The 23844-nt window shown below is 43.6% G+C and overlaps 1 protein-coding gene across 1 annotated transcript in view; it reads left to right on the forward strand.

Moving 5' to 3' along the window:
* Positions 1 to 9279: 9279 nt before the first annotated feature.
* Positions 9280 to 23844, forward strand: part of LOC309633813 (NUT family member 2G-like) — a gene marked incomplete at its 5' end in the record, with an annotated part of 30840 nt that continues 16275 nt past the window's right edge. The window contains 4 exons of the mRNA XM_082403059.1: positions 9280 to 9370; positions 11631 to 11685; positions 19219 to 19561; positions 23580 to 23634. Coding sequence (XP_082259185.1) covers positions 9280 to 9370; positions 11631 to 11685; positions 19219 to 19561; positions 23580 to 23634 — 544 coding nt within the window. The remainder of the gene's footprint in view (positions 9371 to 11630; positions 11686 to 19218; positions 19562 to 23579; positions 23635 to 23844) is intronic.

A 23844-nucleotide genomic window follows, 5' to 3' on the forward strand; every position in this document is an offset into this window, starting at 1 on the left:
AACAAAATAAATCTAAGTTGCCTCATCATATTGTGAGGTTATTACCATCTTACAGTTTTTCTATTTGATCTACTTCTTTAATGTTCATTTCTATCTTCTTTTATCCTTGTAAAAAATATATCAAATGTTTTGTATTATTTCACCTCCCAGCCTATTATCTTTTTAGTTATATGTCTTTCCCAAACTTTCATTGGAAACTACATTAGATATCCTTGACTTATTACACTCTATGCCCATTACTATTTTCACCACCTCCCTAGTAATGCTTGAACCTTGGCTATGACCCATTGTCACCTCTGGACAAATAGTTTCTGCTCTATTTTCTGTCTTCTGTCCTTCTGGGCCACTTCTATCTACCATCATTACCCAAAGAACTGACTTGACAGATTCTATATGCCAGTGGGTAAGACTTGCAGTGTTTGAAGAAGTATCCCAACTTCATGATGATGATTTGGGGTCATTACCAAAGCACTCGGGATCATACATATTATTTTAAGGTAGTTTTATAGGACAACGCACATTGGTATTTTCCTCCTATTAACAGAGTAGGAAATTGTGGGTTGATCTGCAGTTATTTTGATTAAGAAAGCAGGATATGAACTCTGCTTCTTTGCTGGGGTACTTGGCACTGCTCCTTCTCTTGCTGGGACATATTTTGCGCCTTTACAGCCTGGCATCTAGGCGTACTGATCAGACTAATGTTTGGCTTTATTGGATACGTTGACCAGTCTGATTGATATTCTGGTACATACAGGGTACTTGGTCATGGTTGCTCACCTCTGAACCTCAGCTTCATCACCTGCAAAGTGCAACTAATAGCACACCTGCTTTGTGGGGTTTTTATGGATTTGGCAAGCGTCATAGTGCCTGGCACGTGCTAGAGACTCAGATGATGCAGTAATTACCCAAATTTGCATTTTCAGTGGATCCTTCCCACCTGGAGAAGGTGACTCACAGCCTTGGGGGAGGAAGAGCAGGACAAACAGCAAGGGCAGCATGGGCCAAGGGAAGGAGGTGAGAACTGACATGCAAGGGGGCCTCATGCTGCTATCACCAGAGGGCCCAGAGTGAGCCAGGATGTGGGGAGAGACTGGTCGGTCAGTAAGACCAGGCCAAGAAGGGCCGTATGAGGGGGCTTAGCTTTTACCTTGTGGTAGAGGCCATCCAAAGCAGAAAGTGGAAGATGGGTAGGTATAAACTTCTCCCTTAGGAATTGTCCTGGGGGTCTGTTTATCTCCTGGCAGGGTCCGTTCAATGAGTTGGCCCCTCCAGCACATTCTAGAGAGGACTGGCCATGTCTGACCCTCTGGAGATACAGCCCTGACCTCCTGGCCACCTCACTGAGGAGAGGGCTCATGGGGGAATGGGAATCAGCCTCACTCTGCATCTGTCCACCAGTCCTGCACCCTGGACTCCAGGACCACTCACTTGCAAGAGACACATCCAGCTGCCAGAGGAAGTGACATTTCCTGACTCATCTGGCTAAGAATGAGCAGAGTATTGCTGAACATTCCAGGGGAGTAGCTGCCACAGAAGATCAGGATGGGTACAAGCCATAGAAGATCAGAAGGAACAAAGGTCAGTCCACGTGGGAGTTCACATGGGCGCCTCACAGTCACCAACATGCCCTCGAGTTTCCCTTCCAGCCCAACACACACTCCACCTGCCCACAGTCGCCTGTGCCACCATCACACAGCCCCACAGAGCTCCAAACATCCTCAAACACACAAACTCCCTACCTATAAGCAGATGCCTGTGTGCCCAGAACCCTCCTGCTCCAGTATACATGCACTACAAACCCCAATAAAATCACAGCCACAGTCTTGAATACAAAAACACACCCCCAACGGCCCCTGATAATCAAACACCTAAATCCTCATATCTCACAAAAATCCACCCAACCCCATATAACCCCCCAGTGCAAACACACAAACCCTTCAACAATAGCCAAATACATTCAAACCAAACTCACATACTTCTTAATATAAGACACAACCCCCAAATCCAAATATAACACATACAGTCCCCCCACAGCTGTAAACATCCACGTATGTACAATGCCTCAGAAGCTGAGACAAACACAAAATACCATCAGAGAGACACAATGTTTCCAACTTTCTCCTAAATATTCCCCCCACAACACATGATGAACTCACACCCCCAATACAAACATACACCCATCTCCCTCTTGAGATACTATAAACAGCCTCTGTCACATCCCCTGATTATACACACACAGCTAGCAACCCCAATTTACACTGACAACCCCAGTCTCTGCAAATTCCTCCACACCAAAAATACACTCCTTAAACTCTTACCCTACAGGATGAGCATATGTATAACCCCTATACTCTGAATACACACAGATCCAACACACAAAACATTAAAATGCATACCCCTACCTCTTCTCAAATGCCTGCACACAGAGCCTCAAAACACCCAGAACCAGCCCCACCACCCAGCCGCACAATGCTACACCAACCGTACACTCATAAAGGCACTCAGGCCCCCCATCTCTCCCCAGATCACACATACACAGTCTCTACACAGCTTTACTATTACCCCAAACCGTCCTATACCCCAAACATACATCCATGAGTTCCCCACACAGCCCTAACCCATGACAGAGGCAGCTCTACCAGGGGCATCATGGCACCCCGAGAGGGCAAATGCCGCTGAGGTAAGTGCCTCCTATGTTGCTGCAATTCTTGCTGCTGTTGCAAATCATCCCTTGACCCCACCGAGGCTGACTGGGACACCCTAAACGGGAAGTGGCAGCATATGAGTCAGGGAAGAGGAAAACTCCCTCCCAGGTATTCCCTGTCACCATCCATTGCACCAAAACATCGGATGACCAGCATGAACAAGAAACAGAGACATGTAACTATACCATGATAGAAATGCAAATTTTTCTAGAAAACATTTCTCCAAGGGAAGGGGGAGAACTGTGTTCCCCCTAATTATAAAGCCATGCTGTTACAATTCAAAGAAACGTCAGATACAGTACAACAGGCATTGGACTGCATCCATGTTGTAGCTAGATATGAGAAAGATAATTTTTCTGAAGCCCCAAATCTCGCTTGCCAGTAAAGGCACATGGGCCCCGCTGCCCCATCGGCCAGGAACCCAACAGAGGACCCTTAAGGGATATAGGGACTTCTGGGACCCTTACTGGTCTCCACCAAGGGGTGGTGCTTCACACAGCTCCATCCTTCATGGGATGACTAACAGACCTCCCTGTATTGGCAGCTCTGGAGATCGGGGTCCCTAATGACGTAACCCTGGGACAGCCCAAGCACAAGGTAGAAATTTTTGCTCAGGCGTTACAGACTCTTCAGCAGACTGGAGTGATGGGCAGCTGTCACCTCTCCGAATCCTGTACCCTGACCTCTGCCAAGGCCTCTGCCTTAGGGACCTGGCAGATCCCTGGAGCATGGCCCTCCTCTGGGACAACTGCCCATATACTTCTCTAATTATCCTTGGGACACACATAAACAACTTTTCTTATGGCTCTCATTGACAACTGGAGCTCAAATTACAGTGCTTCCTGGGAAACCCTTCAATTATAAGCAAGGGCCACACGTTAGATTACAACGCATAATAGTCAGGGGAGTGGAAAGCATTCAGCTTCCATTGACTGTCACTACTGAAACAATCTTTATTAAACATCTTGTAGTGGTGGTAGCCCCTTTGGCCCTACCCTTTCCCGGTACAGCTACGGATGCCTTGATGTACCGCAACGCCATTTGGAACAAACCCAAATCCCTGGTCTTCCTGGTGGAAGCTGAATATTGGGAGCCCATACGACTGCCACCTAAGACAGCAAATATCCCCCAATAACATGTATGACAGGGGGCTGTGGGATTGCAGCCCAAAATTCAAAATTTAGGACAAGAAGAAGTCATTAAACACACCATTTCTCCTTTTCAATTCCCCCATTTGGCTGCTATTAAAGCCTGCTATTAATGAGTGGCGCCTTATAAGCAACTACGGAAATATCAATGCTGATCCCCACTATTAAGGCTCCCATTTCCAACACTGTCCAGGTAATTAAGGATATCCAAAGGGCTCCAGGGAATTACTTTGCTGTGACAATCTAGCTATTATGTTCTATTCAGTACCAGTTATTGAGGAGTCCCAGCTGCAGTCTACTTTTACTGCAGAAGGCACCCAGTATGTTCTAACCTGTCTGCCTACTGGCTATCTTAACAGCCCAGCTATTGCCCACAGTCTTTGCTGGCAAGACCTGGTGTCCCCTTGCACCGTCTGGCACTATACTGATGTTCTAATCCAGAGCCCCTCAGGAGATTGGTGCACGAGGCCCTAACATGGTTGGTGACCCATCTATAACATCCAGGTGGGCTACTGCCCCACAGAAAATTCAAGGGCTCTCCACAACTATTACATTTCTGGGCATTAACTGATCCTCTAAAAGCCAGGAAATTCCTCTTGCAGCTAAACCTCAGCTGTTAACTATTCAGCCCCCCAACACACTGTAGCAAGCCCAACTCGTCTTACTTAGGTCTCTTCACACTCCGGAGGCAACAAATACCACACTTGTCCATCATTCGTAGACCCATTTATGCAGCCACGTACAAACCCTCCATATTTTACTGGCGAAGAGCTAAACAATAAGCTTTATAGCAGGCACAAAGGTCAGTTAGTCAAGCCCTCCCACTGGTTCCCCCTGGCTGCTCCTTCTGGGCTGAGAATGGACTATGTGTCCCGGAGCCTTTGGACTAACACAGCTCCTCCTAGCTGCCTGTGGGCTTCTGGACCAGACGGCTGCTCTCTACACCACTACACCCCCTCAGAACCGATTTGGGAACTGGTTCGTTGGTTTTGGTCTTGGTTTGGTGTGCACTGATGCCAGAGTTTGCTTGCGTCTTTTGCGTTTTGGTGTACACAATGGGAAATACTCCATCTACCCTGAAGGAGAGCCCTTTGGGGCCTATATTAGATAAATGGGTGAAACATAGCCCTGAGCCTATGACTAAGAAACACATGATATACTATTGTAATAGGGTGCGGACCCAAAATACAGGATCAGAAGGGCGGTAGCCCCTGAATGGCTCACTCAACTTTTATAGGATCTCGCAGTTACAAGTGTTTTGCAAAACAGCAAGCTGCACCGGCAGTTGTTCCAACTGCCCACCCTCCCCCCATGCCGCCATCATATTCACCACCTCCTGTTTCCCCTACCCACGGGGATGAAATAGAAGTTTCTGTGTTAACCCCCAGAGCACAGGAGCTGGATTTAGTATCACCATCTAAGACTCCACAGGCCACCCAATTTGGACCGGGAGCCACTTCCACAGCAGGGCAATTTCCCTTGTGCTGACAACCTATAAGAGGCCAGGCGACGCCCTTGGACTTGAGGCGCCCCATTCTAATTTCCCCACAGGAGCCCCAGGGAACTTTGACAGTGGGGAACGAGTTGATTGACTCTCCAACAGATACCACTCCCCAAACCCTCCCTGTTTATCTTAAGAGGCTTGGAAATATTAAACAAAGGGGAAACAAAGTCATCCTAGGAAAAACTTGCCTGTATCTTTGAGATGCAAACGTCCTTTCTGGTCTTCTCCGGAACCTTCATCTCTGCCATCTTTTTAAAATGCATCTTTTTAAAAGAGGGTAAAGTAATTTAGAAATTGACTTATCAAGGATAAATAAAAAACCTAAGTGTCTTTTCTGTAAAAATTCAGCCATCTAGACAAGTGAGTTTGATTTTTTCCATCTGTCAGAAACCTAATTTGAATCCAACCTCTTTTTGTAAACTGAGGGGTTTCACATGGCTGTACCTGACTCCCTGCTGAAATTTGGAAATGACAACTATGACGTCTCTGTATGTTTGTGTCCTTGTATGTGTCTTTGTCTTTGGATAACATTGCTGAGGTTGATTTGTGGATGAGCTCTATTTAATTGGCTTAAAGAAAAGTGAGCACTTACAAACCAAACTATTCTAAATACAAGAGAAATTGAGCTAAATGAGCTTCAGGTTCATGTGAACTGGGAAATAGTCAGTATTAATTAAGACCTGGTACTAACGGTCGTTTGTTGATCTAATTAATATAGACATGCTGTTAGAGTCATCAACATTAAGTATAATACTTTTATTGTGCCTAGGTTTAATATAAGCTAAATAAAATCTTGTTATATCTATTGCAAATTTGTCAGCAAGGAAATAACCTGATGTGAAGAAACTTTTAAGGAAAGAAAATGCAAATGAAATAAGAGCTTTAGGTGAACTTTTTAAACTACTTATCTTTTAGGAAGGTCTATCTAAAATTAGTCTCTCCAGATATTTGACCACTTGAAAGTCAGAATTGTGCTAAAATAAGTGACAGAAGGTTTATGGAAAGTGGACCCTGAAAAAAAGAGTTCTGTACGTGGTCAGGATTGACTAAGTTTAAAATAAGTTTAATTGAGTCAATAAATTTTAAAAGTAAGCTGGTGCAAAACTTGAATTTCGCTTTTCTCTCTGTTAAGAAGACAAGGTTTTTTAAGATTTTGGACTGCCTTTGATGCCAGATTTTAAGTTTTTCTACCTTTTCAGAGATCTGTTCTGTACTTGCCTTTGAAATCTTTTATTGTTCCTTTGGCTAACTGAATAACTATTGTTTCACAGTGACATGTGATCCTGACTGTTTTAAACCCTTTTCTTATTTTTCGGACAAAACTTCCCAAATCAAATTATAATGAAGTTCCTTTGAGCTCTAGCTAACTTTGGGGTGCTTCAAAGCGCCCCTGAAACATCCCAAAGAGAGATATTAACTAATTCGGTTGACTTGGTATGTTGAATTACACGGGAAGTGTTGTCAAATAAGCAATAAATCTTCTTAGGTTACATTGTATGCCAAATGATACAGGTATTCTACAGATTATATGGAGTTCCTAAAATTTGGTATGTCCTGGTAAAATGTTACCAGTCAGAATTCTCTTTATTATCGGAAAGTGTTGCATGTCACCGCAGTAACCACGTTACTTTGTCAACTGCATCGTAATCAGATTTAAACGTGCCTTCTCTTTGTTTCTTTTCAAGTAGCCAAATGTATGTCTCAGCCCACTGATCTTTGTAAAAATAGACATAGAAGTCTTTCAAATGCTGTTTTAGCAGGAAGTTACTGATGCGTATGTGCCGTTTACAGTGATTCTGTATATACTCCCCAGCTTCAAAAACACTTAGAACTGCTGCTGTGGTTTCTGGAAGAGTCAGTTGTTGGTTCCTCAATTACACCTGTGCAGCTCGGGTCTGAGTTTTTAAAGAATAGTTAACTTTTAAAGAAGTTTCTTTATCAAAAGAGTAGTTTGAGTTATAGCCATGGTTTTTGCTGGGTTAACATTGGCTTCAGTTAAATCGTTTCAATTATAAAGTAAGTATAACTATGGTGAAGAAGCTTGTCTCATTTTTAAATGCTGAATCACATTTTATTTCTTGAATTAATGCGATAGAAACGTCAAAATTCCGGACCACTGGAATATGCCAACTTTTTTGTTTTGGGGTTGTGTGTATAGATTTTGTTGTGCTGATTTGTTTGCTTGTTTTTTAAAGAAACGGAAACTGCTATGTCTGCTAGTGGAAGAAAATGCTTTGTTTTGCTCTGAAGATTCTGAAATTATTCAGGCATATCGTGGTTCATAGATTACAAGGAATAATGCTAGTTAAATGCCAATGAACTATTTTTACTCTTTTTACACGAAATGTACAAATTTCGGGGGGAGGATGATGGTGGCAGCGGTGCCTCTTAACTACCTTATGTAAAACACTTGAACATTTTCATCAATATTGCCATCATCTGTTTAATACTCCCAGTATATTTTCTCAACGTGTTTACCTAAAGTTGTATGGAATGACATAATAAGCAATAAAATCTGAATTACACCCCCCCCCCAAAAAAAAGTGCCTTCTTAAGTCTTTCGTCATTGTACACAGTTATGGTTTCACTCTGATGCCTTTGCAAAAATGCTTCCTCTTCAAGAAGATTTATAGAAGGGACCTTCGGATAAATACAAGTTTCTGGTTTTCAGACCATAAGGTGAACTGGGTAAGATCTTGAAGAATTCTAATGGGAAACCTGATGGCTTCATAAAGCTGTTAACAAAAACGATTAGTTGCACATAACTGGGTAAACTGGTGACTATGGTTATAATTTTTATGGTTTCTATCTGAAAAATGACTGTTTTAAATCTGTGTTTTCCAGGTGTAAGCAAAAGTCTCCCCTTAAACTAATTATGACTTACAGTAATTTGTTAAATTATACCCTTGTAAGCAGAATTGAAACATTTATCTTTTTCTCTCTACCTGGTTGATCCTGCCAGTAGCGTATGCTTGTCTCAAAGATGAAGCCGTGCGTGTCTAAGTATGCACTGCTGGTACACTGAAACAGCGGATGGCTCACTAACTCAGTTATGGTACCTCTGGTCGCTCGCTATTGCAATTGGATTACAAGTAGTTATACTGATCATTGTTCTTTGTTTCCAGATTGTTTGCTCTTTGTGTCTCCCTGCTGCACTGTGTCTTTGTTAACGTTACTAGCTGCATTACTTATATCCTGTCTATTTTATAAGATTGGTGTCTCTTACAGTACCCAGTATGTAACCAGGCCTCCAACAATACTTCTATGGCTAAACATCTTGAGGAAATAGATCACATTTATAACATAAAATAATTGTAATAGTGTGATTCTAGGTATGGGAGGAAGCAACAAGGGAAAATGTCTCCTGGATCATAATTAGATAGAGGATCCAGAGGATCTTTAATTATCAATAGGGCCTAGTCCAAAAACTAGCACCTGGAGTGGCATATCAAGAATTCTCCCCTGACCTGGGATAAGCCTCCCAGCACCGTGGGACAAAATTTGATCCTGAAATGTCTCCCAAATATTGGTCAAAATCCTGACCAAGAGGAGAGGATCTGAGAAATGGAATATTGCCTGACACATCAGTCATTAGCGATTGCAGCCCTCCAACGTGAGCCGGTGAGCCCTGACGAAACTCAGGATAGGAGAATATAGGATACAGGCCCCGGGTAGCTGAGGTACATATCAAATGAATGATTTCAGTGAGCCCAGACTCTTGCATCTTCCCATACATAGAAAACTGCTTAATTCCTTAACTTGAGATGCTGCTTCCCAGGCTTGGAGCTCTCAAAATTCCCGTCAAATAGATCATAACTCTCAACTTTTAGGCTGAGAATATTTTTTTAAGGCTACAGGTGTAAAGGAGACACTTTCCAGAGAGGAACAAAAAAAACAAACAACGTTTGGAACACTGGCACCGATGGTGGACACTCCCGGAAAGTTCCATCTGACGAAGCAATTAGAAGGGCCGTCACCCCTTTTTCCACAAGACTGTGGAATGGACATTGACAGTAGGGAATTGGAACAGGGAGGAGCCAAATCTGACTACACGTTGGATCTGTTTCTTTGACTTTAACCTTTGCCTTCCACTGCTTTTGTTCACTAAAAGGATACTGTCTGTACATAATGGCCTGCCTCGGGGAACCCTCTTCCTCTGCCTGAATGTTAAACCAAAGTGCCTTTGTTCAGGGAAACATACGGACTCTGTCCACCTGTGGATGGCTGCAATTAAGAAGAAATTAACACATCCCCTCCCTGAGGCTGGCCATTCCAGGGGATATTCGCAAAACTTATGGCCCTTTTACTTTACCCCCTCATCTCCTCCCCATCTCTGTGCTATAAAACAAACTGGCATCCAAACCCGGATAAGATGGTTATTTTGAGACTTTAGTCCGCCATCTTCTCGGTCTGCTGGCTTTCCGAATAAAGTCATATTCCTTGCCTCAACACCTCATCTCCGACTTATTGGCCTGTCGTGCGGCAAGCACAGCAAGCTTGGGCTTGGTAACATCTTTACTCAGGACACGGTGTCACAAAATGGGACATTGTTTTCTCTTTGTTTTGTTTTTGTGTTTTGTGTTTGTTTTTGTTTTGGGCTGCGCCACGTGGCTTGTGGGATCTTAGTTCCTCGACCAGAGATCGAACCCGCGCTCCCTGCAGTGGAAGCTCAGAGTCCTAAGCAATGGCCTACCAGGGAATTCCCATGGGACACTGTTACCTTGCAGTCATGGTCCTCACCTTTGTGAGACAGAGGTAGTAGTGTAGCAGGATTGAGAATGTTGTAAAGTTTAAGATAAAGATTAGGTGGTGAAAGCAGGATTTCACAGGAAGTGAAGCTAGTGACACTTGCAGTGAAACGTTGTCAATTCAGAGTTAAGAAGACTGTGGACAATGTGTGGAATTTGCAAATAAACTTCATTTTCTAGAGTCAAATCTGCCAAGGCTTCCACTAAATTTGCAGTTGTGGCTATAACCTTAAGACAACTGAGATAGGCATAAGCAACTGACTCAAGTTGCATGCTATAATAGGCAAAAGGCCTATGTTTACTACCATGCTCACATAGTTCCGCGGGGCCTGATTATGCCATTCATGCACAAATCAAGTAAAAGGCTTTGAATAACCTAAAGTTAATCTATTAGGTAGAGATCTCTTTGCTAACTTAAAAGGGCTAATATATTTTGCCTCCAGTGGAGATCTCACCTTAAAGTTTCCGGATCAACCTGAACCTGATCATTTGGGTAACCCTAAGGCAGGCAGCTCTTGCAGTGCTTGTTTTAGCCTTATAAAAGCCTGCTTATGTTTATCTTCCCAAGCAAAGGATTCAGGAACTAAATCTTTAATAAGTTCATAGAGTGGAAGAGGTAAAAGAGAAAAATTTGGAACCCAGAGCTTGCAATAACCAGCTAAACCTAGAAATCCACAATGCTAGCACTTAGTTGTGAGTCTAGGAAATTCTTGTATCAGCCTAATTCTCTCTGGAGATAGCTGAATTCCTTCAGTGCTTAGATTATGTCCTAGGTAATGAACAGTGTCTAGAGATAATTGTAATTTTTCCTTTGTGTTCTTTCTCAGCTAACTGTTGCAGCAAATCAATGGAATCTTCTATGCATGCCTTATGGAATCTTTACAGTAGCTGAGTACAGCAGGAGGTTATCTCCATATGGTAAAAAGGTTGATTTCTCAGGGAACTAGAGGGTACTTAAATCTTGGTGAGGTACTTGGGAGAAAAAAGAAGGGGTCCCAGTGAACCCTTGAGGCATAAAAGTGCAGGTATATTGTTGATTGTTCCAAGTAAAGGCAGATAGATATTGGCTGTTGGGTCTCCGGGATGCTGAAGAAAGGTGAACAAAGGTCTCCAACAGTAAACCATTCCAAGTCAGTTGAAACTTGTGACAGAAGGGTGGCTAGGTTTGGAACAACAGGAAAACAGGGAATAACTATTTTTATTAACAGCTCCCAAGTCCTGGACAAATCGCCATCCTGCCAGGTTTCCAACCAGGCAAGATTGGCATGCTGCAGGGACGAGTACAGGAATGACTACCTCCCGGGAAATTAAGTTTTCTACAATAGGTGTGAGACCTTGTATGACCGCAGGCTTTAATAGTTGTTGAGGAAACCTAGGGAGAGGTTTAGCTACATCTATCTGAATCTTTATAGGTTTGCATTTTTTTTATTCTTCTGATGTTAACACTGTCAGAAGTAGCCCCCAAATTTGCAGGCATCTCCACCAAATTAGAGAACTTGTGCTGAACTTCCTCTTTTATGTCCAGGACAGATTGTAGGGAACATAAATAATCAGGTTCAGGTTGATCAGGAAAGTTTAAGGTGAGATCTCCACTGGAGGCAAAATGTACTGGCCCTTTTAAGTTAGAAAAGAGATCTCTACCGAATAGATTAACTGGGGCTATACTGCATGGCAAAAAGGAATCTTGGTTGAGATAAAAATTCTCTCTGAACTTTATTAGGTACTCCCACTATGGAAACATCCTCTTGACTCAGAGGGACCTGTTGTTCTTTGAGGGTGGGATTTAGACTAGAAAGCACAGCTCTGGTTAGGGCTAGGGATAGGGTGTTAAAGGGTTAGGTAATTATGTTTACAGTTAGGGTTAGGGTTTAATGTAGATTTCAAAGTAAAATATGAGAGTGGGGTTTAAAGTAGAAAGCATAGCTCCAGTATCAACTGAAATTTGGCAGTTTTTCATCAATTTTCATTCTATTTTCCTCTGGGCTGTTTAAGGTAATTGATGGTAATAGTTTACCAGAGACCCTCTGGAGTTCTGCCAACTAGGGGAGAGGGTCATGGGGGGGGCCCTCCCTTTGAGACAGATACGAGAGCATTTGTGAAGAGTTTGCATAGGACCTTTGAGGACACCTTTTTTTCTAGTGTCCTCACTGATTACAAATGAAACATCAACTTTGGGTCATCGAATTGATCATGGACCCCTAGGAGGTTGTAATGGGGGAGGCCTAGGTGTTATTTTGTGTCTCTTGCCTTAGAGCTGTTGTAACTGTAAGGCTATGAGCTTGGTGGATTTCTGTTTGTGATCTTGCTCCAAGGTCCTTTCAAAATGCTCAGCTATAGTCAGGAGTTCAGTCAGGCCTACAGCCTCCCAGCCTATTTTCTGCCCTTTTATCAATCCAGTAATCTCAGAAGATAATCCATTTACAAAGAGGGCAGTTAAAGTAGGCTGAGTGGCCTTTTTGTTGCTTGCAACCCCAAATGCTGTAAAAAGAGAGCCTACAAACTGGCTCTAAAGTCTTCCACAGATTCACCCCTCTTTTGTTTGTATGAGTGAATAACAGGCCAATCATTATTAGGCCAATTAATAATAGACCAAGTGTGAGCAGGGAAGATTTTAGGAATAGCTTATAAAAGGTTAGTTGTTATTCTGCAAGCCTTTTTAGGTTGAGGATCTTGAATATCATCCTAGGGATATGTCATTTTGCTTCCCGCGTCCATTCTGGGGCTTCCCCCAGTCCTACCAACATGTGTACAAGCGGATAAAGATCTAGCAGTTTGGGGACATAGGCCGTGACAGTGACTCTAAATTCTTCAAAAAATGTTGGGAGTTCCTCCCTAGGTTTAGAGAATTCTTTGACTATAGCTCTCAGTTCAGTCTTTGACCAAGGGGTAAAGGACACCTGAGGGGGCTCACCTACAACCTCAGCTAGTTTTACTTTAAATGGCAATTGTTAAATATTCTCTTGGGAATAGAAAAGTATTTCAGACAGAAAATGAGTAAAACAAGAGTACTCAGGTGAAAAAGGAAAGGGGGGGACAGTAGGAGTTAAATCTGCAGTCACATCCGTCCTATGGTCTTTTGTTTCAGGTACCTTTTGTCTCCTTAATTTTTCATTAGCTTTTTGTTCTAAGTCTCTAAACGAAGCTATTTTGGAATCTTGAAACCTTCTGTAAACTTTTACATACCAATTAAAGCAGGCATCTCATTCTCCCTGTGCAATTTGGGAACCCTTGCTCTCCAGTGTTTTCCTCAAATGAACAATCTTGTCTAACTGGAACATTCCCCACAATGACCATTGTAATTCTAGATCAATATTAGTATAATTTTGCCATCTTTCTAAATATCTACAGCCTCCAGGACCATAGTTCTCAAAAATAAAATAAGCAGGTGTGCCAGAAGCTGGCATTCTCAACTCTTTGGTGATAAAGGATCTCATTTCCTTAGCTAGCCTTTGTCAACCCAAAAGAACACACAAAAGAACTGCGCCTTAATATATCAGCAGTAACAAAGAGATGTTACTATGTCCTGGCCAAAAGAAGGCCTGGTATGCACCACCACCAATTCCCAGGGATCCTTGGACTGAGGAAAAAGATCCAACCAGCAAATCCCAAGGAATGGGGACTGCAAACTGATGCCTAACAAAATGGAGAACTATAGCCGCCACCAACAGTTCCAAGCATGGAAACTGAGGGCTGATGCCAAACAGATGGGGAAGTGCAGACTACACTGCCAGCAGTGCCCAATGTGGAATCCAGGGAACAATATTAGGGGCTAGGCTTTACCACTCAAAAATATACTGGCAATAACCAAGAGATGTTACTGTGTCCTGGGAATTTCCCTCTGAAAGGCTAGGGGTTTGGCCTCAGGGAGAATCCTCTACCAGCCAAACTGACCTGCCCTGTAAAGGAAAGCCAATTAGATTGCGAGCACAAACTCAATCAAAGAGAATGGAGCTCAAACCAAGAGGAGCTTACCAACAACCTTCAGGAATGGCAAGAAAGACAGTGAACTCAAAGGAGTTGTGGGCACCACACCTGTTTCTCCTTGTCCCAAATGTTATCAGAAATTTGCTTCAGATCCCATCACTGCCACCAATATATTTATCTTTTTCTTTTTAAAAAGATAAGCATTTAATCATAAAATCATCCTGTTAGCAAGAGGAATCATAAGAGTGGATCTTAGAAAAGTGCACATACATATTTTTATACAGAACATTTCTGGAGGGATACATATTCAGCTGTTAGTGGCCACCTCTGAATGCCACCAATGTATTAAAAAACAAAATTTAACTGAGTAAATTTGAAGATTTACTTTGAGGTTTGAATAAATTGGCTTTATTAAACGATTCATGAATCAGGCAGCATCTCATCTGATAGGGAGATACTCCAACGGGTTACACAACATGTAAGGCTTTTTGTTTTTTGGCCACGCCACATGGCATGTGGAAATCTTAGTTCCCCGACCAGGGATCGAACCCATGCCCCGTGCATTGGAAGAGCAGAGTCTTAGCCCCTGGACCACCAGGGAAGTCCCAGAAGGCTTTTAAAGTAAAGAGGGTGGGACAAGGAAAGAAAGTCATCATCAAGGGAAAAAATGAAAGTTCACTGGAGGAAAGTGAAACTTCAGGTGACAATGGCTTCTCATTGGCTAAACTGCGGAATTTTCTATTAGCTCTTTCTATTTTCTATTTCTTGTTGCTGGCCAGGAAGGAAGTCTTCCCTCCTCCAGCTGGGGTAGTAAAGTGGTTGCACTTCCTGTTTGGGGTCAGTAAATGACCTCTTCCTGTTGGGGTAATTGATGATGAGTGACACGGCATGAGAGCTCCCTCTACGGGCCTTCCAGACTCCAATTTTAGTTGAGGTTTCCTTTTGTTAACATTCACAGCATGTCTCATTGGCAGGAGGATTCACAATGAGGGAGAAAAGGCCACAAGACTCACCATAAAGAAGGCTCAGAAATTCCTGGGTGGGTCCAAGGGAGCCACAAGGTGGCTGTGGGGTCAGCTGGTGGCCACAATGATCACGTGGTTCCATCTGATGGGTTTGCAGCTCGATGTGGAATAGTGAATAAAAGGGTCAGTTCATCCTATCAGAGAAGCATGAAACTGAGATAAGCTTCCCACTGCTGGAAGCATCATGAGCCTTCAGAAAAGAACAGAGAACATGTCTAAAGGGTTTGGGAACATCAGAGCCATATCTCCTCAGAGTGGGACTCCCCAGGCTCTCCAGGTCTCAGTCCCCAACTCTCCCTCGGGGACAAAGCCTCCCCACCTCTGTCCTTGTCAGCTCACTGCTCCCTAGAGGTCCTGCCTATCCCTGAGGACTTAGGTTTCCACGGAGACAGGTTGGTTGAGACCTAGTGATACAGTTGACCAGCCTGATACGCAACAGTTCCCACCACCCTGGGGCAGTCGGGCTCAGGGACACGTGGCTCTGGACCCCATGTGGAGGGTGTCCTTGCACGTCAGCTGTGCCCCAGAAGAGCCAGTAACGCCTGTAGCTGTCCAACTGATTCTCAGGGTATTTTCCTGGGAGAGCCCTTGGTCATCTGACCTCCTATCCAGGAAGCCCCGTGACTTTCTGACTGCTGCCTGTCACGCCAACAACACACCTGTGAAGGTTCTGCTCTGCATGGCCATCTGTCCTCCAGGCCCCCCCTTCTAGGGACCCAGATGCTAGGACCACCCAAATGCTGAAGGAGTGTCCACCTGCCTAAGGTACAGACACCCCTGTATCCATCTGCATGATTTCTACTGGGAATCAACAACATTTATGGGGATTCTTTGGCCCTAAAGAACAGACCAACCTGATAGAAGCAATGCAATGATTCACAATTACCAGGGTCAATGCACATATACAGGGGCCCATAGCCCCAGATGCCCCACTCACAATTCACATGGGTGTCCCATACGTACCCACCGATGCCCAAATATTCTTGCTTCATACATACATACATCCAAACACGCACATCAGTGGTGTGCTGGTAAGTGCTAAAAAACTCTCCGAGAAAGGTGGGAAAGACTTCACCTATGCTATCTACGTGGTATAAATATTCCCAGCATGACCAATTTCAAGCTACCCACCTGACATCACTGAACACAGAGCTGGGAAAAGATATGCACCATTGACTATCCCAGGATAGTATGAACCAGTTCCAGCACATCCCATACCTTTTCCTATGAATTTGTGCACACAATCCACTTACACCCCAAGTAGAACCCTCAACTCCCATCACAGATATATAACCAAAAGGATACCACATACACATATGTGTTTGTACATATACATATATATATATATATATATATATATATATATATCCTGAACACACACGTACATTTCCACCCTCACCCTGAATAAATACACAAACAGACTACCTCTTACTACCTAAATTTTTACAGACAAAACCTTACTCACCCTGAATATTCACATTCCACTCTCACAACTATATATACACACACAACATGGGCCTGAAAACAAACACGTGCAACCAATATGCCATCCAGATGTACACACTGAGTACCTAAACACACAGGCTCACCAAGTACACAACTGTCTCATGGGCAACCCAAAAAAGACCCATATGCAGTCCCACAGCCCTAAAATACATATACTCCAGGATTCCTGCACACACACATAACCTACACCGTCTACTGGTTTCCAAACACACAAACTAAACTCTCACATCCCCCAGAATACATACCCCAGAAGCCCCAGGAACTCAAAAACACACACAGCCACAAATAACCTATTCTTATCAAATACAGCTGACCCTTGAACAACTTGGGGGTTAGGGCGCCAACCCTCCATGCAGTGGTTCTGCCTCCATGGATCGTGTAGTAGTCCTGTAGTATTTACTGGGAAAAAAATCCACTAGAAGTGGACCCGTGTGGTTCAAACGTGTGTTGTTCAAGGGTCAACTGTACATATAAGTCCACCTCACTAATACTGAGAACACACATACAAGCAACACCACTACATTCTTCAGGCATTACATTTTGAAATAGACACATAGAGGACTCTAAGCCTCCTGATATATTCACAAATCACAAATACACACACCCACAAACTACTCATGACTATACACCCCAAATGCTCAGACACACTCAAAACAGAAAAACACCGACAACCTCTGCAGTCTTACTAATATACATACACAATTCTCACACACCTATGGACACACACATGCAAATATTCCCAAGCCCTGAACATACAGATCCCCTCCCAAACACTATACGTTATGCTACCTCTCCAGAATACAAGCTCCCCACCACCACCCCAACATATAAACTGTATATGTGTGGGGGGGTGTTTATATATATATATTTCTACCCTCACCCTGAATATATAGACAGACCACCTCTTACTCCTACCAAACACATGTATAAACACCCTAGCATTCTCCAAAGAAATACACTTTGAATACTCCTAACAACTCCATACCTTATGAACAAACTTTGATAATGCATGAACCTGATGATGGACACACACACAGATTAGAATACACAAGTAAGATACATGGAAGTGTCTCCAGCAAACCATTTATGAAACAACTTCCATATATCAAATTATCCCTAGCTATTAGGAGCCAGCTCACACATATGCAAGTACTAACAAATACCCGTATCACATATTTCTAATACATAGAAATGCAATTGTCCAACTTCCCTGTAGAAACATAGAACCCCACCTCTTTATCAGATACACATATACTCACTTCCCAAAATACATAAGCTTCAGAGGCTCCTACTGAAAATTACAAATGCACAGCCTCAGCAAATATTCCTCCAAGTGGCCATGCCCCTTGAATACACACACAAACTCATTTAACACATAACTCTCCACAAGTCCCAAATGCAACCACAATTACCCAGAACACTACAAATATGCAATAATATCATCCTATATGCCCTTTGTTCCAAATACACATACAGTACCACACTACTGGCATATACATAACCCCACATTCCCAACCTCTCACACACAATTAACTCTGCCATCTTGCAGAATACAGAATCATACAAACACAACATACCTACATATACAACATCCACCTGTCCCATAAAATAGTCACAGACTTGCCCTCTACACATCCAAATATACATAGACAGCTCCTGAAAATGCACCCACACAAACACCCCATAACCATACAACATGCCCTGAATACACAAATGATCATCCTACATTCCCCAAATATACAAAATAAACAGACTGGACACCCAAAGTAATATACACCACTACTTTTCCTGACATTGCCCTTATGCATATGCAGATAATCCTTCCAAATCCACCATTAGACACACATAAATCCCCAAATTCATGGGTGAAAAAAACACATGTAAACATATTCCCCAAACACCTAATTACAAACACCTAACCACCAACTCCTTGAGTATGCCTGCGTCACATCTCAACACCCTCCAAGTACAACACTCACTCTTACACACTCTCACAAAAACACAGGCATGACCTCCCTTCAGACACAAACATCCACAGACAAAACCAACCCACACATTTGACTACATATCAGATTCCCACCAACCAATTAAATATGTACAGACCCCATCTATGCTTGCAAATCAATCATGATTTGACATCAGACTACAAATACATGTTTATTACCACATTCAGCAAAGTTGCTCCCATCACTGACAAAAGAATGCAGTTTGGACATAAGTGGTGATTGATGTTTTTATGATAAGAAGGAAGACACTAGTGAAACCATGGGTGTGTTCCTTCGATCTTCCCTCATTTTCCAATCACCTGAGCTACACCTTTGGAACCAGATGAGGGTTTTCAACTCGCAAGAACGTCCCTCTAGCTTTTGAACTCTTCAGAACCCGCAGCCTAGAATGGCACCTGTTTAATAGCTCACACACACTATTTCCCCCCGACTGTAGGCCCCGCAATCACTGAACCCTTCATGCAGCCGGCTCCCCAGTGGTGCCAATAACCCTGGGGTAAACCCCTCAAGGGAATCGAGCTCTATGGGGGCGTGAATCCACATTGTGGGGAGTCTCCTTACACGGACAAGGGCACAAACAACCCACAGGGTGAACAACAGCGCAGAGCGGTGACACCTGAGGGGTGAAAAGTCCCCGTACCCCTTACCTCAGGGTTCCTGGAATTGACTCTCGAGGCCGCCATGACAGGCCCCGCCCCCGCCGGACGGCCGTTGGGGCCCCACCCTCCACGCTCGCGCATGCGCTCCTGTCTTCCGGAGCCGAGCCAACTGCCCCAACAGACGCCAGGAGCCGTGGGAGGACGGCGGTCCGCGTGCCCGAGAGCCCCGCCCCAGTGGGCGTGCGCAGGCGTGCAGGCGCGGGGCACGCGGGCATCTGGTCCTGCAGCTCTCTGCCAGAGAGGAGAGAGGTGGAGTGTCGGGCACGCTGCAGAGCGTCTCTGGCGACGCTCCTCGCCGGGAACTTTCGTGCTGGTCTCTTCTTAAAACCAGCTCTTGTGAGATGTGCACTCGTGATTTTTCTATTGCACACCTGAAACCCATGCACTTAGCTACAAAGAGTTCTGGAGAGCTCCGCTCTAAGCACAGTAGCCTCAAATTGGGGCAAGTGCTTTCATGCCCTTTGGACTGCAGTTCCTTGGTTCTTCTTTATGCCTTTCAAAAAACAGTAGGTCCTTTTTCCTAGCAAGCCTGAAGTTTCCGTTAAAGAACGATTCTAGCAAAGAATTCAGACCTGGGAAACACTCTTAAGATACTGTCTCCTGACTCCGTTCCTAGAGTTTTTCCAAACGCATTTACTCTACTAGAATATTTTTTCTCAGTGTATTTAATACATGGAGGTTTTTCAATAAATGTTGATTCACAGGTGTTTCCTTTGTACTTTTTTTTTTTTTTTAATAACTTTGAGAGAGAGTGGACAATCTGGGCCATTTTCAACACAGGAGGTAGTATGGGAAGAATTTTCCTTTCCCTCCCTCCTTTTTTGTAATATCTTGCAGACTTTCAGTTGGCATTAAAAACAACAACAACAACAAAAATAGTAGCGGGATCAATTTACTGACCTGACTTTGTAATACTTCCCAAAGAAACTTCAATCATCAGATCCTCTTTCTGGTCAATTGCAAGATTAGAGCATTTCTCACTCAACAGGATGCCCCTGAAGACCCCTCACATCTAACAGCACTAAGCGCCTCCAAGTGCACAGACTTGAAAACTCCACAAGACACAAACATGGTATCTCTTCGTTTCTTTAATGTTTCGTGATTGAGTGGAAGATGAACTGTCTTCTGAGGCTTGGGATGCATGTCCAGAGTTGTTTTTTCTCAGTAGTCAATGCCTGCGCGCAGCCTCTGTGCAGGAATAGTCAGAGATCATGATCCAAAGGACTTTTAGATACTCCCTTCTGTGACTGCTCTTCCCAAATTACATTTGGGCTAATTTGATTATCTCTGTCCCTGGGGTGTAGGATTTTGAAGTATTACAAAAGTGATTGCAGAATTGGGACTGGCTAATTTTTACACAGTGCAATTTTTGTATCAGTGGCCTTGAGAAGAGTCCTTCAAATACTGTATCAGAATTATGAGTGAGAATCTTGTAAATAATTGGTTGAATGACTGGACAAAGGGAGGAAGCAACAAGGAAGCCTGCCTTTCTCAAGTGCCTGGGTACAATATTTTGCCTCACCATCCCTCTAGTATGAAGTTATTGGTTGAAAATCATATGAGTTTTCCTTCATTGTAAAAGCTCCTGTACTGAGCGATATTTCCAAACTGTTTATTTTTTTCAGTCCCCGACAGGAGTTTCTTTAGATATAAAGTTCACCATGATGTTGCTTGAAATATTCTCACCTTATCTTCTCATCTTCTTCTGAGTCAGTTTTTCCTGACAAGGGGCAAGGAACTTCTTAAACACCAACAGGAGTCTTTTTCACACTGTGGAACAGTCCTTCGAAACCTCTGTTTCCTTCCCCAACACCCCACAATCAGTTGGAGTTCTACTGCAGCTACAGCAGTGAGAGAATCTCGTCTCGCAAGAGATTTGGTTGCCATCCTCTGAGGTTTTCAGCCTTCATCTCCCTTGACAAGTTTCCTAACAGTCCCCTCTTCTCACAACACAAACCACAAATACTCTTTCATATCATTTTGATAGTGGTTAACTGACTGACATGGATTCTCAATATGAAAATAATAATCAAACAAGTTTTGTAAAAGGAATGCTACCATGATTCCCATGCAGATGGGGCCATATGCAACGATGAGCCGAGATTGTAAAGAGCAAGTGTATGTAATGCAGACAGGAAATTAACAAACTTGTAAGCAGGGCTTGCAGGCTAGGATTTAGATGGAAGTGGGCTTGTCTGAATGGGGATTGGACACTGGTGGATAAAGTCTTGGCATTGTGTCAAGGTGCACATCCATCTCATGGGTAGTGGACTTTTAACACCTAGAAAAACCAGGGCTCTAGGATGTTTAGTCCCTTTAACATAAGGAAAGAGAAGAAGATTTTCTGCCTTCTTGTTCCTTACTTCTGTCCTTACCCCTACTAAGCCAAGATGTTCAGTGCTATATGATGGCTCTTCCAAATCCATTTCATCCAAAGAGCCTGCAGATTTTGTGTATGTTTACAGTTGTGTTTTCTGTTGGAGCCAAGGTGCACACTTGAGTCTCATCACTCCAAGTTCTCTTTCTCATGAGGATGAGTAACTGATAATAGCTTAGTATGTTCTGATTTTTTGGTAGTGTTGCCAGATAAAATACAGATTTCGAGTTAAATGTAAATTTCAGATAAACAGGGAAAGAATTTGCGTAAAACTATGTCCAAAATGTTGCATGGGACAAAGTTGTACTAAAAATGAATTCATTGTTTATGTGAAATTCAAAAGTCAAATTCAGTTAGGCATTTGTTACTTTTCTTTACTAGATCGAGCCACCCTATTCTTTCAGTGCTTTGAAATTTAAGAGACTAGAAAGTCTTGTTCTAGGAATCTAGTGCAGAAACAGAGGAGCCACGATACCCGTACAAAGACAATCATTGGAAATATCCTCAGATATATTGGAACATATATGAATTTTCATCCATAAAAAAAATGAAGGCATTTTAAAAACTGAAAACAGATTGCCTTCGTTTTTAGTTGCATGACGTATCTCTGGGAAGATTTTAGTGAAAGAGATAACACTGGTTTCCTCCGGGAAAGAGGATTGGGTTGACAGGGGAAAGAGGTGGGAGGAGGACTCGCCACTGCATATTCCATTTTGCACAATTTAATTTTGAACCATGAGACGGTGTTGCTCGCTTAAAATATTATACTAAAATCATTTAAAAGGTAAAAAACTAAATCGTTTACAACCATGGAATACTATGAGAAAGACATTTAGTGAATTCTGGTCTTGGACATGGGGGCTGCATGACGGTTTTTTGATGGACGGGGGCTTTCCAGCACAAAGGATCATTAGTAAGGCTGGTCCTGCTGGATGTTGGTTGGAGCACAAGGACCACTCCCTTAGGAGTGATGTACATACAGCAGTCAAAGACACTGGATCTGCTGAGACAATCCTAATTTCAAATACTCAGTTCCATGTGGCCATAAATACCCAAGTGTTTATCAGACTAACAGTTCTGAATTTTGTTCAGAAAGTCTAGTCTCTGTTGAAGTAAGTCAAGAGCCAGGTAGGAAGCAGAGTGTGTTGAGGGACACAAAACTAGGTTGATGGAAAAAGAAGTGAAAGGAAGGGACCGTCAAGTCCAACCTCGGTGCCGTGAATCAAAAAAACAGTCTGTAAACTGCGTAAAGAGGCACATGCCAATTGTGTTGCCACTGTGTGAGGTGGAAGGAACTTCCGGTTCTTGCCTACCTGCCAGAGTCCTCGTGGAATGTCTCCCCACCCCCACCCTACCCAGACCCACGTGCCCTCTGCCCCTCCCCCACTGCAGAATGTTTCAGCCACATTCTACTGTTATGACTCAAACCTGCCCCTCCTTCACTTGGATCCTGAGCGTCTGCTGAAGCAGGTCACTCTCTGGGTCCTGGTCTTGACTTTTCTCATTGAGGCTACCAGGCAGCAGTAGTCCGTGCCCAAGCCTGCAGGATGGCTTCAGAAGGAGGTAAGCCTATAGGCTGGGGGTGTGTTCTCAGAGACCCTGCCATCCCTCACATCCTTCGGGTTCACACGTGACACTTCACGGTGGGCACACAGTTGGACTGAAGTAGAGGGAGAAGAGAGCCCTGGACACACGAGGACATTTCACCTGGGGAGACTGGGGAGCCTGAAGGAACCCGAGATTGCACTGGGGAGGAGGGGTCATTGGAGGTGGATCAAGAGGAATTGCCCTGGCTATGGAGAAAGGATGGCAGCAGGCAGGTTGATTCTTTCTAGAAGGGAGACAAGCCACTTTGAAACGTGAGTGTAAGGATGTGTGTGATGTCCTGGTGGTGACACAAGGAGGGTCATGAGGAAAGCCTAGACGTGTCTTGTGTTCCTGAGGCACCTGAAGCTTGCCTCACCATATCTTTCTAAGGGATTTGAACAGGAGCATACTGTATCTAAGGGGGCCGTGGGGAGAGATGGTCTTGGTGAGAAAACTATTCAGTGGGGCTGTGTGTGGCCACACCTGCAGTGAAGTGTCCTCTCCGAGAGCTAGGCAGGAGGTTACTCTAACTGCCGCAGCCCACACCTCGTCCACTCCTCCCAGCCCAGAGCTCACTTCTCAGTCCAGGCAACTGTTGCTTTGGATTCAACAGGGGATGGGCAACCGTGTAACTTCAGCCAAGAGAGGGCTCAGG

Source organism: Balaenoptera borealis (assembly GCF_965194805.1).
Source record: "Balaenoptera borealis genome assembly, chromosome: 8".
Classification (NCBI taxonomy): Eukaryota; Metazoa; Chordata; class Mammalia; order Artiodactyla; family Balaenopteridae; genus Balaenoptera; species Balaenoptera borealis.